The sequence below is a fragment of the Eubalaena glacialis genome, chromosome 5 (genome assembly GCF_028564815.1).
Source record: "Eubalaena glacialis isolate mEubGla1 chromosome 5, mEubGla1.1.hap2.+ XY, whole genome shotgun sequence".
Taxonomy (NCBI): Eukaryota; Metazoa; Chordata; class Mammalia; order Artiodactyla; family Balaenidae; genus Eubalaena; species Eubalaena glacialis.
This window is the reverse complement of record NC_083720.1, coordinates 30,790,879-30,808,643: the sequence shown is the minus strand read 5'-3', so window position 1 is coordinate 30,808,643 and position 17,765 is coordinate 30,790,879. Positions and strand designations below refer to the sequence as shown.

Genomic DNA, 17,765 nt, shown 5'->3' with positions numbered 1-17,765 from the left:
TCCACATGGTGGCTCAGCACACATGGATCACTTTGGTACGCAACACACTTCACCACAATGTGTGGGAATCTTGGTGAGACAGAACAGTTACTCCGAGCTAGTTCATTAATATACTTACATATTAGGACCTCTTCACATTTGAATCTCTGCTTTCCCTTTTCAGAAAAAAAAAAAACAAACCATAAACAGCTTTGTTGGTGTCATTTATATACCACAAATTTCACTCAAAGTGTACAAATGATTTTTAGCAAATTTACAGACTTATGCAATAATCTCCACAATCCAGTCAATTTAGGACATTTCCATCACCCCAAAAAAGATTCCTCATGCTTGTTTGCCTCACTCCCAATTCCACCTCCAGCCCCAGGCAACTACTAATCTACTTTCCATCTCTATAGATTTGCCCTTTCTGGACATCTTATATAAATGGAATCACATTGGTTGTTTTAAAGGCCCTTCCTGTACCTGTTTTCCACCTCTTTAGTCCTGAGGTCTCTGATCCTTGCCCTTCAGCCCTGGCAGGGCTCTTCCTTCTCTGCATATTGTTATCCTTCCCATCTGGAGCCACAGCTCCCGGACTTTTCTTCCATCGCATTGGTTTTAAGTTGTTCTTGCAATATCTCTTCCCGTCTATTGGCATAGTTTCATCTATTCATTGTTGACGGAGTCTCTAATTTAAAGCAGGTCTTGTGCTAGGCACTCTGACACAGCACCTGCCCCTGCATTTATAATTGAGCTGGAGAGCCAGATATGAGTGTAAATAAAAAGTGTGATAAGTTCTACAAAATAGGCAGGCACTAAGTGTTATGGAATGGTTTGGAGTAATAGTAATAGCATGTATTGATGACTTAGGTGTCAGCAAATTTGATTTAGCTTAAGCTTTCAGGGGTCTTCACTTGCACAAGCCTTTCCCAAGGCACCTGGTGAGGCGTTGGTCCCTAGCAATGCATTCACCTGGTGATATGTTTTTGTAATATTTCTAGAAGTAAAATATTTTAACTGGAATCGATTAAGGCCACTGTCTCTTTCCTCTCCAACCACCCCTCTGTCACATGTCCCCTTGTGTCAGGTGGCTGAGTGGCCATGGCCATTTTCAAGATCCAACAAAAAGTAAGTTGAGTTGGAGATACATTTATTTCGGGTTTAGTGGGATAACTGTATGTGGCTCACAGTGATTTCCATGTATTATTAAGTATTGTTAACCACGCCCATGTAGGAATGACTTCCAAGAATACTCCTCTCACTTACTGCTGTGACAGAAGTGCAGGGCCAGAGATTGCACTGCAGTATGAATGTGCCCTGCAGTGCCAAGTGACCAGAGTGTGTGGCTAGTAAAAAGAAATAATGCCAAAAAAGCAAACAAAAATAACAACCAAAAACCAAAAACCAAAAAACCCCCAAAACAACAAAAAAGAAATGATACTTGGAATGAATGGACTCAGAAGCTACTTGTGGACTATTTTTCCAAATGTTACAGCTCAGGTATGAAAAACACTTGATAGAACTTTTGCCAAATTTAAGAACAATCATAAGAATTGACATGACATTACCAATAGTGAGTTTTAACGCTTAAAAACACTTTTCTAAACTATCAATGATATGTAAAAACAAATCAGCATGCTAGAGAGAAGACATTAATCGTTCCTATTCTCTCCATAGAAAGTATTACAAAATTGTTGTCCTATGAAAAGGCAATTGAAGGGAATGTAGCCCCCAAAAAACCTGTTGGAAAAAGAGTAATAGAGTGATATAGCAGCAGATTCTGTGCTCAAAATGGACCTTTTCTCCTCCTCTTCTCCATTTCTCTCCAAATAAAACTCTTCTTTCTCCGACCCCCCTCCCAGCTCTATTGAGGTATTTAACTGACAAATAAAAAGTGTATATATTTAAATGTACAATGCGATGGTTTGATATATGTATACATTGTGAATGAACACAATCAAGTTGATTAACACATCTATCACCTCATAGAGTTACCTTTTTTTTTTTTTTTGGTGTGGTTAGTCCAGTTAAGATCTACTCTCTTGGCAAATTTCAAGTGTATAATACAGTACTATTAACTATAGTCACCATGCTGTACATTAGATTGTTAGAACTTATTCATCTTATAACTGAAAGTTTGTACTTTTTGACCAACATCTCCCCCATTTTCCCCACCTTCCTGCCCCTGGGAACCACTGTTCTACTCTCTGATTCTATGGATTTGACTTTTTTAGCTTCCACATATAAGGGAGGTCATATAGTATTTGTCTTTCTGACTTATTTCACTTAGCATAATGTCCTTCAGGTTTATCTATATTGTCAAAATGGCAGGATTTCCTTCTATTTTATCGGTGAATAATATCCCATTATATATATAAACAGCATCTATATATCATTTTCTTTGTCCATTCATCCTTTGATGGACACTTGGGTTGTTTCCATATTATGGCTACCGGAGAAAAGGGAACTCTTGTACACTGTTGGTGGGAATGTAAATTGGTGCAGCCATTATGGAAAGCAGTATAATGGTTCCTCAAAAAATTAAAATAGAACTACCATAGATCCAGCAATCCCACTACTGGATATATATCCAAAAGAAATGAAGTAAGTATCTCAAAAAGATACCTGCATTCCCATGTTTATTGCAGCTTTATTCACGGTAGACAAATCTCTTTCATTTGGAGCACTAGCATATAAAAGGAAAGGACTCAGGTAAGGTAAATTACTTCCCATGTGGACTTAATGTTTAATGCATCACTATCTGTGCAGGGCAACGGTAGTTGGAAACACAGATGCTCATTAACACATATGAATCGGCCTTAAGTGGTGACAAAGTTTTTGCTATCATAGAAACATATCTTTTTTTCAATAAAGAAAGGAGATCGTCATCAGGTGAGATTTGCCACTTGTTGCATTGTTTGCCAGCTTTGATTCATTAACTCAAGCCTCTTGCAGATTTAGCAAATAAAAATACGGGATGCCCAGCTAAATTTGAATTACAGATAATAAATAATTTAGTATAAGTATATCCCAAATATTTCATAGAAAAGTATAAGTGTGACCCATGCAATATTTGGGACATACTTATGCTAAAAATATTATTTGTTGTTTATCTGAAAATCAAATTTAACTAGGCATTCTGTATTTTATCTAGCAACTCTGTTGTAAGGAAGCTATTTGAAAGTTGGACTAGGTTGCTCTTAAATGGTTTGTGTTTGTTTTCACAAACAAAAAGTCTCCAAGACAAAACATTAGATTTCCCAGCTGTCGAGAAGACAGTTCCTGTTCCTTAGCTCCTTCAGTTAAAAACGTGCTTCAAAGGAGAAGCCAATTCGACTGTGGGAGAGACCGTCCCAAAGAGCTCTGGGTGGGTCACCGCAAACGTCTGGCAGAGGTAGGTCTGGGGTGACCTTCACAGCGCTCAACAATGAGCGGCGCAGCCCGCAGCCCGCACTGAGCCAACTGAGGTGGCGCCTTGGTGGACCTGCTTCTCTCCCTCCTTTCCTCTCAGTCCAGGAGGGAAACTTCCAGAGAGACCCTGCCTCTCTCCAGATGGCCACTCAGGCCCGCACCTCCCTGCCGGCGGGGTGGAAGGCAGCAGACGGCCCCTAGGGCACTGAGTACCCAGAATTACTCGCGAGTTTTGAAATCAACAGCCCTCAAGGTGCGAGGAGCCCGCTCTCGTTCATTTCAGAAGGCGCTTCCACTGGAAGAAGCGAGGCCTTCCCAGCGTCCGCGCTGCCCCTGGAAACCCGAAATGCGGAGGGCGGTGCCCCCGCGCTCTCTTTCTCTCCCCCTTCCCTTTTAAAATTTTGGTCGGAGGAAAGAAAACAGTCTGGCGCCCAGCTGCGTGCGAAGACGAGAAGAGAGGAGAGTGACACACCCTCCCTTTAGCCCGCCCCGCGCCGCGCTGCGCTGGAGGCGGGGGCCCGGCGAGGCTGCGCCCACCGGGAACGCCTTCTCCCCGTCGTCCGGCTCCGAGGATGGCCCGCTGACTCGGGCGGGAGCGCCGCGCCGGGCGGAATGATGCTTCGGAGGGGCCCCTGGCCCTGGCGCGCGCGGCTGCTGCAGACCCCAGGAACCCAAGGCCGAACGCATCCGCGACCTCCGATGCCCCAGGTTAAGCCCGAGCGCGGCGCCGGGGGTGGGTGGGGGAGCTGGGGGGAGGCGGCGGGAAAAGTTTGCGTGGGGCAACTTCCGCGGGAGCGAAAGCCCAGCGGCCGGGACGTTCACTGCGTTTTGCTGGCTCCCCGGCTTCGCGCGCGGGAGGACCCCGACAGGTGGTCGCCCGGGCTGCGGAAGTGGGCCCCGGGGTCCAGAGTCGGGGTCACCCCCAGGGACCGAGGGAAGGAAAGGTCAGGAAGGAAAGGACGTGCGCCGGTGCATCACCTCGGTTAAGTTGGGGTGCGGGGACCATGGGGCTGCGGCCCGGGGAGCAGCACAGTTACCCCGGCAGGCAGTTTCTCCGCGACCAAACTACGATCTTGGATGAGTTTTCAGAGCCGTTTTGCTGTCGGCTCGATCGTCGGTGCCGAAATGGCCGAAAGGGGCTAAGAAAACGGTAGCGCAAGCAAAGTGACTGCCCCGAGTGTGCACTGTCGTAGAGTGGAATTTCCATCCTGAAAACCGCGAGCACCTCCCTTTCAAAGAGGGAAGAAAAATTCGCGTTTTGTTCCGAGACTCGAGAGACGGGGGAATCATGAGTGTGTGCTGGTGAGTAACGGTTGGCCTGACCCAGTTGTATTGTGGTCTGTGAAGCGCCGTCGCTTGGGAGGAGGGAGGAGAGTGGATGTGCACTGAAAAAGACACAGGAAGACGGGGGAAAGTACTGATTGTAACTGGGATTGTGATGGAGCCTGACAGGCGCCCAGGAGCCCTAACTCTGAGCCTGATGCGGAAAGACAGCCTTTAAACTAGAGCCTTCCAGGTGTGCGCGGTTGCGGAGGGCGTGGTTTGCGTTTTAGTTCCCAGCACCCCCCCCCACACCCTCATAAATCAGTTTCAGATTGTTAACCGGAAAGAGATTTATTTTTTCTTCCAGTTGTGCAGTTTGAAAGAAAAGCAGAAAGTAAGCGATGTCATTACCAGTATCTTGTCACTTTCACGTCCTCTTCATTTTTTCTCTTTTTTTTTCCCCCTCCGGCTCTCTCAGGGTTCAGAGTTTGGAATGGTGGAAGAAATGTTTAAGTGCATTTTTAAAATGCCTTCCCTGAATGTTAGAAAGGGAATGAGGAAGGGCATTTTGTTCCTTATAACTAGGACAGGGGCAAACTTCTTAAAATGTAAAAGGGTAGACTTAATAGACTAATGGGAGAGAGAGGCTTTTTTCATTTTGTGAAATTTGTGTTTTTATTATAAATGTTGCACTTTACAGTCAAAGATGTACCAAACAGTAAGACAACCCAATACAAGGAACCCCCTTCACTGGACACCATTTAAACTTAAATGATTGATTCACTTTTCTGTTAAATCTATTTAACATTTTGAGTAGAATGTTTATGGATCCTAAGACTGGCTGCTCTTTCTCAGATTATCAACTCTGAACTCTTTTCTCCATGTTTCCCACCTGATGCTATCCAGGGTAGTGCCATTGCATGCCCCAGCAGGAATTGGATACTCTTTTAAAAGAGGTCAAAAATGATACGGTGGGGCTTATTAGGCTTAATCATAGGGGAATCATCTTAAGAAGCCTTATGTTTGACTGTCTCTAATTTACAGATTTTTGTTTTAGGTCTTGACTGTCTGTACTATTAAGTCAATTTGCTGAACCTTAGAAATAGAAATGTTTCCATCATTTCACTTGTCTGATTAAAGACCCCCAAAGAATAAAGAGAAGCTTTGAGTGTGCTTCTGTATATGCTCTTTGAAATTGTACCATAAGGAAACTGATAGAAATATCCTGGCTGCCTAGGAGTTTTAGCTAGGGCTACTAAACCATTTTCTGCAAATCAGATTAACTGGTTGTAGGGACATCTTTCATCTTCTAAGGTCTCACTGTTTTGTGATTGCCCCCCTTGATATGAAAAGTCCTGTGGCTAAAGACAGGTGTTATTTCCATACATTTTTGCTGTAAACATTCAGATCTCTAGAGCCTCTGAAAGCAGCAGGAAAAAAAGAAGTGATACATGTGACCTGACAGCTCATAAAATCCTGGCTTGAAAGGACTTGTCATTAATAGTATCTCAAGTAAGCGTTCCCAATTATATTTGGCCTCTTCTGAAAGTAGGAGTGTGCCTTACAGGAGCATTTAGTGATTTTGAAAAATAGACAATTTTTATGCTTCACATGGTAGGTGAGTAATTGCCAGTGTTTTTTGGGTAGAAAAAAAGTTTGTCAACATGGGTATGTTTAGTATAGCAGAATTGCTTTTTAAAGGACACATTTAGTCTGAAGCATAAGAGAGCCAGAGCACGCCATATTACCTTTGGCCAAGGCATGGCCTGGTGTCCATGGTTACGTTCCAGTCACAGCATCTCTGCTTGTCTGCAGCACTGTGGCTGAGTGGTTGTCCCAGCAATCCACAGCTCCTGCTGGCCTGTCTTGTTCTCCAGGACGCAGCTTTGAGTGATCATGGTGCCTGATAAATTATCACTAAACAGAAAGCTCTTGCCTAATTGTGCCTTTCTTAATTTGGTTCTTCTGCTATTTAGTTGGAGAGACTCCCTGATGTGATTTCAAGCCACCAGTACAGTATTTGGGTCCCTACATTGGCTATGTTTAAAATTTAAAACAAATCAGGTGTACTTTGCAGAGAAGTTTAAGTATTGAGTGTGCTTTTTTTTTTTAACTCATAGAAACAAAGCATATACGTGTTATAATGCCACCACCAAATGTTAATTTAGAAGTTGTTTTCATCTTTTGAATTTAATAAACATGTCATCCTCGTTTGACACGTTCCTATGATTCTACCTCATGTGTTTGTAATTGGTGCGTTGTCTACTATAATCCTCGTTTCAGAGCTCTCTCCTGAGGACAGTGATTGATTTGTATGTTGGTGATTGTACTTACATTGTAGAAAAGACATGGATGCTTTGGCCTCAAAGTAACTTTAGACCAGTTTGTCTATTAAATGTTAAACATTACTACCTTCCCAGCACTTAGGTATTAGGGCTGGGTTTTTTGTTTTTGTTTTACTTTACTGTTTATTGCAATTTAACAGTATTCTGTTTTACAGCAAGCTCTAAGCTGGGAAATCACTTTGTGGCTTGGCAGATAAATATTTGTTGAATGAGGTCCCTGTGAAACTACGGTAGAAAACCAGAGGCTAAATATTGGTTAATCTAATAGCTGTATAAACCAGATGTATTTACTTCATAGAATAGAAATGAGCAGCTAATTCAGTTGGTATTAGGCAACTGGGACATCTGAGGGCCAACCCGGCCCTGCCACCACTTAGCTCCTGAACTTAGCCAAGTCATTCAGTCTACTGTGAGCCTGTTTTACTCCCTTTTCAAAACAAGATTTGTCTAAGTGGTCTCAAAAGCCCTTTCCATCTCTAAAATTGCCATTTTGTTATTTTACGTAAATATTTATATTATAAAATAATAAAATATTGTCAGTGTCAGAATGTTTGTCTTAATGGTCGAAAATCCTCTTTTATGATCTTAGGCAGCCAGTAAAGTGGCAGTTTTAACTAATGATTGTAATAACTTTTCCCCTTTAAAAAGAAATTGGAATTTATTTGACATGAGGCGATCATGGCATAATAGTATTCTCTTAGGAATTATGAATTGTCTTGCTCTAATACTTAATTCTGTCATTGCCAGTGATTTCAGCTGTGAATTGTTGCTTATTCAAGAGAATCTAGCATTAGAACCCTAAAGCCATTATATAGTAGTATCTTGGCCTAACGTACAGGCTATAAACCAATAGATAATAAAATAGCATTAGCTTAGCTATATTATAGAAGTATCTAATTTTTGATCCCATTTAACTTACCACAGTATTAATTTTCCTGGTTTTTAAAACAAATACCAGCTCTCTTCTCTGAGCTAGGTATTTAGACTGCGTGGTATGGGATCCCTCACCCAAATGTTTTACTAAACTTTCCTCATTGGCATACCTTTTAAGAAACAGGCCTATGAAACTTGGTAGTCAGTTAAGAGGTACTCTTTACGAGGACCCATGAAAGAAACTGCTGTCTAGTCTTAGTCTTAGAATTGGGTTTCTCCTGAACTGATTTGGGGTTTATTATGCAGTGAGGTATACAGCCACGGGTGTTCTCTCTACGCACTGGTTGCCAGAAAGCTTACGGTCAGATTTTCAACCCACCTTCTAACAAATGTTTAAGACCTTGTGACATACCTTTTATGTATTTACCATACTTTTGGTTTCATCCTCTCTGCCTTCATTTTTCCCTCCATTCTTATCCTCACTCATTTTTCTGTGATCTCTTTTAATGGGAAAAAGTGGTGCATAAATAAGATTTTATTAAATTTCAAAAATCAGCTCTTTGGTGTTCGAACAAATATGTTCTAAGTAGTTAATGGTGGAAGCGTGGCAAACCAGGCTCCCTGTTCACAGTATCCTTGGTGCTTCACTCACAGAAAGTGCCCCACACATACTGACTGCACTGAATTGAGTTGCTCTAAGAATCTACTTTTGATGCTATGGTTCTCTTTTTGTTTTAATTGAGATTTAATTGACAAATATTGTTGTCTCTTAAAGGTGGTGGTTACTCTCCTCTCACCTTTTTTCTTCTTACCACCCTCACCTGTTCTAAATCTTCCTATTTCCTTGCTACCTCCACTTTCCTCACCTGGGTAAAAATCGAGTTTGGGTCAACTACTAAGTCCTGTTAAATCTCTTAATTCTGAGTTTCCTATGTAAATTAACTCATAAATGATGTTATTTGATTTTACATCATTTTAACCTTAGTTTGCAGGAATGGAGAGCATGCAGTCCAGGCTTTTGTTTGGCAGCTCTTTTGAGGATAATTAGAGCTCAATGTAGGATTCACAATACTGGTGAGAAATGATACGTGAAATCTGCACTATCAACAAAGTCCATTGAAGAGAATATCTCTGATTTGAGGGCCAGAAATAGGGAGCAGTGAAAAGAGAGGCGAGAGATGGAGCTAGAGTTGAAATTGTTATAGCCTGTGAGCAGAAACAAGAAGTAACATAAAACATTGAACCTCATATTAAGAAACTGACAGGTACACACGGTTTTATTGTGGCAGACTTAAGGGAGGAAAAAGTCTTCGAGATTGACAAGGGTCACACCATGAATCTGGGTTCTGTCCGAGGGTCTTACGGTATTTACCAGGTTGAGTAGGCGGTTTGGTTTATAAAAGTGCAGTGGACACAGGTGGTAATCCTAAAATATTTAACTCCACTGGGAACTCTCAATTATTTTGTTGTAGTAGGAGTGTTTTTATAATGAATGCATTGCTCAAATCTCATTTCTGGGACCAAAAGATGGATTTGCTTATTTTCAACCTCTTAGGCATAACAATAAATAATAAATGCCCTGAACCTGTTTGGAGGAAAGAAGTTATCATTCTTCTTGACGAATTCTTGTTGTTTTTCTGACTGTGTGTGTGTTGGTGTGTGTGTGTGTTCATGTGTGGCTGTCTCTTTTGCTAAATATTTTGTTTTGGTATATGAGTTTCCCTAGTAGGGCAGTGGGCTATTTGAAGAGGGGATTTTAAAAGCTGTTGATGAATAACTGCTTTTTCCGCCAGTAATGCAACTGGAATACAAGTGTGCATTTTTATTAGAGAGACTGATATTATGTGGCCATAAACCTGAAAAAAATTTTTTTTTAGAAAATGTGTGCAAACAGATCAACATAGCATTGGCCGTCTAAGCCCTTGCTAGAGGATATTTGTTGTGACATTTTATAGTCTGATAACTCATTTCTGCAACTCTGCTTTGGGAATGTTTCAGATAATGCATCATGAAGCAATTTTCGTTTTTCAAGAGAAAGAATGGTTTCTTTTGACCTTGTAAATACGCTTTTGTGGGTTTGCTATTAACGAAACCAAGGTAAGCCAGCTGTAAAACATAAGCAGCAGTTGATCCAGAAATCGTGTGGCTTCATCCCTCCAATCCCACCTGCTACTCCATGCCCTGCGAGGCCCACATCCGGCCACGATGGACTAATACCTCTCCTTGTGGCTTGTCCCTGGTGGCGTTTATGATGTTCCCTGGGCAGCGTTGCCCCCGCCCCCATCACCCTCCCTCTTCACCTTCCTGAATTCTCATCCCCCAAGGCTGAGTTCCAATACCTACCCACCCCCACCTCACCCCAGTTTTTATGTGGTTTCTGCAGGTCTCTGCCGGCAGAATTAATTACACCTTCCTTTTCACTCCCACGGTAACTGCAGTACTTCATCTTACCCTGTATTATAGTTAGTTGGGTTCATATGATTTTCCCACCTGGATTCTCTCAGCCCTTTGGTTTTTTGTTTGTTTTTTAATTTTTATTTTATATTGGCATATAGTTGATTAACAATGTTATGTTAGTCTCAGGTGTACAGCAAAGTGATTCAGTTATACATACACATGTATCTATTCTTTTTCAAATTCTTTTCCCATTTAGGTTATTACAGAATATTGAGCAGAGTTCCCTGTGCTCTACAGTAGGTCCTTGTTGGTTATCTATTTTAACTATAGCAGTGTACACATGTCAATCCCAAATTTCTCCTTATCTCTGATGGCTTCTGCCCCGTCACAGTAGGTGCATAATAAATGCTTGTTGGGTATAGGAATGAAGGGATAGATGATAAAGAACTAAATATCATATAGACTCCTTAATGGTGTATTCTCTTCAGGTCTGAACTTCTCAATTTCCTCTTCCCCACTGACTCTAGCCAGGGGGGGCACCTAAATCGTTATTATCCACCTTTTGTGATATGAGGCTTTAATAGTGAGGATTTTTTAAAGTTAATCAAAGTAATCTTTGTATGTATTGTATTTTCTAGTGAAAGAAAGCAGCAATCTTCAATTATATTTTGGTTAATTGTTTTGTTGTAGATATGCTTTCACATCAGGATTTTTAAAGGACATAATCAACATAGTTTAGTGAAACATAAATTCTGTAAGGACAACCTGGCGCATAAGTGTTTTCTTGGCTGTTCTGAAAGTGTGGTGGTGATTTAGGATGATTGTTTGTATGTGGGGAAGGCAGTGCTTTTCTCCACGGACGAGGACTTTCCTAAATGGCATTCTCAAAGTGTTAGATCATATTAGTTTTTGTTTTGTGACATGCTGTGTTGTGATTGCCAAAAATTATTAGTGTTGGTACTAAAAGCTCAGTCATGAAAACTTAAATAATTTAGAATGGTAATTTTATTTTATTTATTTATTTATGGCTGTGTTGGGTCTTTGTCGCTGCGAGCAGGCTTTCTCCAGTTGCGGCGAGTGGGGGCTACTCTTCGTTGCTGTGCGTGGGCTTCTCATTGCGGTGGCTTCTCTTGTTGCAGAGCACGGGCTCTAGGCGCGCGGGCTTCAGTAGTTGTGGCCCGTGGGCTCAGTAGTTGTGGCTCACGGGCGCCAGAGCACAGGCTCAGCAGTTGTAGTGCACGAACTAGAATGGTAATTTTAAAATCAATTATAAAAATTTTTATTTGTAAGATACAATTTTATATTTTCCTGGGCAAAATATAAAATTAACCTTTTGGAAACCGCCGCCCCCAAAAAAGGAATATAATTTTTAACATTAAGAAACATGCAGACCTTTACCTATTACAAGGCCCCCGTTACCACTGCAGAAGTGGGACATATTCCTCTAGAGCATGGAATTGCCATGAGTAAGATTATCATCCATTGGCCTTCCAGAACTTGGGGGCTGGTTAAGGGAGTGCCTTCAGGATACATAGCAAAATTGTTGAATACCGTTGAATGTTCAAATATTGGATCGGTAAACCTGTATATTGGTTGCCATTCATCTCTTTTACTGTACAGCCTAGAATCTGAGGTCTTTGAATAGGGACTTTTGATAAATCCAGAAGATTCATGCCACTGTCCCAGCATTTCTGGACTTTGGGGACAGAGTGGGTAAACAGGATGGCAGTGGAGGTTCCAGCTGCTACCTGAACTTGTGCTGCCGTCAACCTCACGAACTCCAAGAGCTGGTTCTGGCTTGATTCCTCAAAAGTTTTAGCTGAAAGTTTGGCTTCTATTTCCCCCATCCTGGTGTTAGGTTCGTCTACTCTGAGATGTAGGTGCCACTTCTCATGCTTTTGGTCTTTCAGAGCCAAGCCCTGGTCTGTCGCATTTTAATTGCTCATATTTCCCTTGTGTCTAAAGTGGGTTTTGACTCTTATCTGAGCCCTGAGATCTCAGTGGAGGAGTTGTGGTGCTTCATGCTAGATCTGAAAGCTTGCAGAGAAGATCCTTAAAAGTTATGTGTAAGACAAGACACGTAAAAGAGATACATACGTGTTCATTCACCAGTTGGCTCATGAGAGTCAAATATCAGAGACAATAAATACTAAAAGAGTTCAGAGAAGAAACATCATTAGAAATTGAAGAGATGAAAAGAGGTGAGATTTCGACTAAGCTCTGAGAGCAGGGTAAGGAAGGGTTTAGCAGACATATTTGGAGTAGGAAGAATGGGCATAAGCACAGAGGGTGGAATCTGAAAGGAGTTGGGGGTCTAGTAAGCTCTCTGATGAGGCAGCAGGAAGTATTCTCTGGGAAGTGTGGTCCTTGATTTGACTTGTATTAGAGTTTTAGACACCATATTAAAACCTTATAGGAATTATGTTTATTAAATTAAACTCTGTATCACAAACTGATATCCTGTAGGACATTGATTCCTAGGATGTTAATAGATGTTTCAGAAAAATAAATTCCCTGTTCTTATAAGTTTGAAGAATTCTGGGTTAAGCCATACCAAGTTAGATGTGTTCCTTCACTACATACCTTTGCTGATGGGCATTGGGACGATCTGAGAGCAGGAAGGAGGTTGATCACAGATCTCTATTACTCCACAGCATTCCTAGTAACTTCTCCCAAGAGAGTGGTCTACAGGATACAGTTTGGGGAGCACTGCATTAAAAAATTAGATTGGGGATGGATTATGTTGAAAAACACAAGAAATCCTCTTACTTCCGAGCCTATTTCCTCAGGTATAACTAATCTTGCCACTCCAGCTCTAGTGTATTGGACCATTCCTAGATACTACGTTCTTCAGCCTTCTTTGCAGCTAGCATGTGACCAAGTTCTGGATATCTCATGTGACATAGAAGTGTAATTTCTGTTCACATCCTTAATTAGGAAACTGATTTCTCTCTTCTACCTTTTACTCTCTCCCATGGGCTGCAATGTAGATGTGGAAGGGGTGAGCCAGCCTGGACCCTGTGGAGGCATATAGCCCTCTAGATGATGGTGGGGCAACTAGATAGAAGGGACCTGCATCCCTGGATGGCATTAATGTCCTCTTACCCTCAACTGCCTACCTACCAGAAAAACAAACATCTCTCTTGAGTCCCACGTGCTTTTAGGTCTCTTTGTTACAGCAGCTTAGCTTGTGCCTTATCTTGTCCAGTGGAAGAGCAGCCCAACCAGAAGTCTCTGAATGGAAAGATTAAAACAGAGAGCAGGAAAAGAAAAAAAAGGAGAAAAGCCAGAGACATTATGAGACGGATGCTATTGGAGGCTCACAGAAAGCAGTACTACAAAAGCCCAAAGCATGGTTACTGATGGTTGAAACCTGAAGTTGAAAAACAACCAATTCGTGGCTGGAATATGTTTTATAGAGCATAAATAACAGTTAACCTTGTGCTGTCTCCACCTGCCATGCCCGTGTTCTATTCCTGGTTAAAAGTCTGACCTTGGCTTCACCATTTTCGTAAATAAAACCTGTCTTGATTACTAGATGGAAATCATCTTTCCTTCTTTTTTTTCGAAATTGAGATAGAATTGACATATAACATTACATTAGTTTTAGGTGTATAGTATAATAATTTGATATTTGTATGTGTTATGAAAAGATCATCACAATAAGTCCGGTTAACATCCATCACCACACATAGTTACAATTTTTTTCATGTGATAAGAATTTTTGGATTTACTCTTAGCAACTTTCAAATATACAGGGCAGTATTATTAACTATAGTCACCATGCTGTGTATTACATCCCCAGGACTTATTTATTTTATAACTACAAGTTTGTACCTTTTGACCTCCTTCATCCATTTCACCCACCCCTCAAATGGCAGGATTTCCTTCTTCTAATGGCTGCATAATATTCCATTGTGTATATGTACACCATATTTTCTCTATCCATTCATCCATTGATGGACACTAAGGTTGTTTTCATGTTTTGGCTATTATAAATGATGCTGCAGTGAACATGGGGGTGCAGATATCTTTTCCAGTTAGTGTTTTCATTTCCACTTCCCAGAAATGGAATTGCTGGATCATATGATAGTTCTATTTTTAATTTTTTGAGGAACCTCCATACTGTTTTCCGTAGTGGCTGCACCAATTTACATTCCCACCAACAGTGCACAGGTGTTCCCTTTTCCCTGCCTCCTCACCATCACTTGTTATTTCTTGTCTTTTTGAATGGAGCCACTCTAACAGGTATGAGGAGATACTTCATTGTGGTTTTGATTTTCATTTCTTTGATGATTAGTGATGTTGAACACCTTTTCCTGTACATATTGCCATTTGTATATCTTCTTTGGAAAAATGTATACTCAGGCCCTCTGCCCATTTTTTTTCCCCATCTTTCCTTCCTGTGTCTGCCTAGTTGACTCATTTTACTACTCGTTTGGTACTTGTACACTCCCTTATATCAGGGCTTTTTGTGTCTGTATCTTACCAGCATGCCTGCTCCCCCTCATGAATATTCTTTTTCTCTGTACACTAGTAATTGCTGAAGAGTAATTACCATATCTTTTAAATTTTTGGCACCATATATATATGTTTATATATCTTGGTTTTTCTTATTCTGCTAGTACAGGTGCTTGTAGTGGTGCTAAATGAATGAGGTATAAGAAGATAGCTGCCATTGTCTTTCTGAGAAATGATGTTGGTCTATACCAGGTGTTGGTAAACCTTTCCTATAAAGGTCCAGATGGTAAACATTTTAGGCTTTGCAGCCTATGAGCTGTCACAAGTCCTCGGTGTTGCCGTTGCAGTGCAAAAGCTGCCATGCAGGGCATGCCTGTGTTCCAATAAACTGTATTTACAAAAATGGCAACGGACCAGATTCAGCCCGTTTGCCAGCCGTAGTTTGCCAGCCCCTGATCTGTAGACTCTATACCAAGATTTTGGCAGTAGTAATAGAAATGTTATTTTAGAAGATGAATCTGGATTTAGTACTTCGGTGTATGTACAGTGGGATGAGGCAAGTGAGTACGTTAATAAGGACCAGTCACGAAGTCATGGTCACTGTACATGGAGCTGAAATAACGGGGACTGGTACACTGGACAGACAAGAGGAAGAATGTGAAGACGTGTAGGAATTCCAGCAGTTTCCCACTATTAGGCTTACATCTACCCATGAGGCCGCAGTGCCTGGCACGTGAGAGAAGGAAGAGAATGGACGGCTGGGACTAAGATAAAGAGCTGCTGTCTGAAATCAGGGGAGGAGTCCGAGTCCTGTGGTGAGGTCTCTTTCCTGTGGGAGAGGTGGCGTGATGGGTGAAGACGTGAAGACTTGGCTGAGTAATCTTCAAGAGGCTGTGCATTGGCCCAGGCATTTATTCCAGTAGGTTATTTCTCTTTGGAATTATTTAACCACGGGCACCGTTTGTCTTTCATGTGAACCCAGCATTAAAGGTTACAGTCATTATGTGTGTTTTTCCTCCATTTTCTTTCCCCAAACCTTTTTTTTTTTTTAAAATGAATTTTCTATTATCTCTGTTGATTAGCATAAGCTGTGCTGCTGAAACAAAAGACTCAACAGTACTTGAACTTCTGTATTCTTTAAGTCAGTTTTCTCTCTCTCAGGAGATGGTTCTGAGGTGAGCTTTTCAGGTCAGCAGTAGGTCTGCTCCACACCGTCATTCAGGGACCCTAAGCTGACCAGTTCCTCTCTCGTCTTCAACACATGGCTTCCAAACTCAAAAGAGCATGGAAGGGTTTTTTTAGGCTTGCGAGGGGTTTCGGGCTAGGCCTGGAGATGTCACATAACGCTTATGTTCATGTTCCATTGAATATTTCATTGAACGGGTCAGATGGCCATATTGAGCTGCAAGGGGGCTGAGAGAAGTCGTGCTGGCTGGGAGCCACATTCCAGCAAACACTTGGTAACCATGGAAGAAGGGAGATAGGATTTTAGTGGACATTTATGTGTTCTGCTGCATTCCCCTTGACTAGAAACAGGACAGTTTTGCTTTTTGTGAGCACTGAATTTTCAAGGCTCTACTGTGCTTCGTTTGTATGAGTTCTTCAGCAGTAGGTATTTACAGGGAAACTTTATTTCTCCCTGGAAAACTTAAAAAGGAAATGGTGGAAATTCAGCATTTTTAATTTAGGTTAGAACAGGAACATTTGACACTCGCTGGCTTCATAATAAGCTGCCCTTGGGGCTGTAACTTAATAGGAAAGGGTGTAGTCTCACTTGTACACTCTAAGCTAAGGAAGAGAGAGAAATAAATTCTAATGGTTTAATTAGGATTTGAAGCCAGAATTCAAGTTTGTGCAATGACACCCGATAAGGAGGAAAAGAAGTATAGTTGAGAGAAGATGCTGACAATATGGTCTTAGGGAAGGACTTTCTTTAGAGGAACTGTGGTGATTAATAGATAAAGGAGCAATAGTGAAAGTTATAAAAGTATCATGCATATCTAGTATATGAATTTAGTGGCATTTTGTAGGCTAGCCTGTTATAAATATGGTCTAAAAAAAGGGAAATCTTAAGTAGATGCTTAGGATGGTTGAAAGATGCTGAGACTTTGAATAAAATGTATCTTAGTATATAACATAATAGTGAGACTAATCTACTATAGTTCAGGGCATATTCAGAAAGAGATTTATTAGTAGGACCTTGTATATTGTCTCCTCACCACATTATTTACTTAATCACATCTTTTTAATCACAGGCTTTTTAATTTTAATTTGTCAGGCTTGGATATCACTATTGATCAGTCTTAAATGTGTAACTTTGACTTTGGAATATTAGAAATGTTTTCCTTTCTCATTGCTTTTCATGCACTTCAACATAGTTATTGTTTTATATAATGAAATGGCTAGATTGTCATAGATTCCTATACATTTCTTGAACTTGGACACTATATTGTCTATGAAACATTAAATGAGGCTTCAATGAAAGAGTTGTCCAAAGAGCTGTGTGTGTGTGTGTGTGTGTATGTGTGTATATATATATATATATATAATATTATGTAATATATATAATATATAAAAATATATATAATTGGAAATATTATCACCAAACTGAACATATTACAATATTTTGAACTGTGCCTGGGCCTGGCCTGGCAGTATCCAAACATAAAAGATCATCCTAGGTCGTATGGAATTGTCTTTTACTGGAGGCTTCTTATTCTCATCCCATACTGCAGCAGATTAATCTGGGCTATTGCTTTAAGAATAGTAGGGAAAAAAACAATTTAGCAGTGCTAGAAGAAGGCAGAGTCTCTCTTGATGCAGGAAAAAAGTATAGGATGAGTAAACCCTGCTTGGTAGTTAGTTGCGTGCAGGGGATCCGGGAGTTTCAGTTTACCCACAAGCCACCTCTGAATGTTGAATTTCCAGAACTCTGGTTTGGCTCCTAACTGATTGAAGGGAGGTGCAGGGTCTTAATCACCGCGAGCGATAGTCCCATTACATTGCACCAGGCTTGTCAGACTGCATCGGGGC

General features: G+C 41.0%; 1 protein-coding gene across 1 annotated transcript in view; it reads left to right on the top strand.

Annotated features, from left to right (window-relative positions):
* The first annotated feature begins 3,679 nt into the window (after positions 1-3,679).
* MCUB (mitochondrial calcium uniporter dominant negative subunit beta) overlaps positions 3,680-17,765 on the top strand; it is a 93,206-nt gene continuing 79,120 nt past the window's right edge. Inside the window, 1 exon segment of the mRNA XM_061191160.1 lies at positions 3,680-4,101. Coding sequence (XP_061047143.1) covers positions 4,006-4,101 — 96 coding nt within the window. The 5' untranslated portion in view covers positions 3,680-4,005.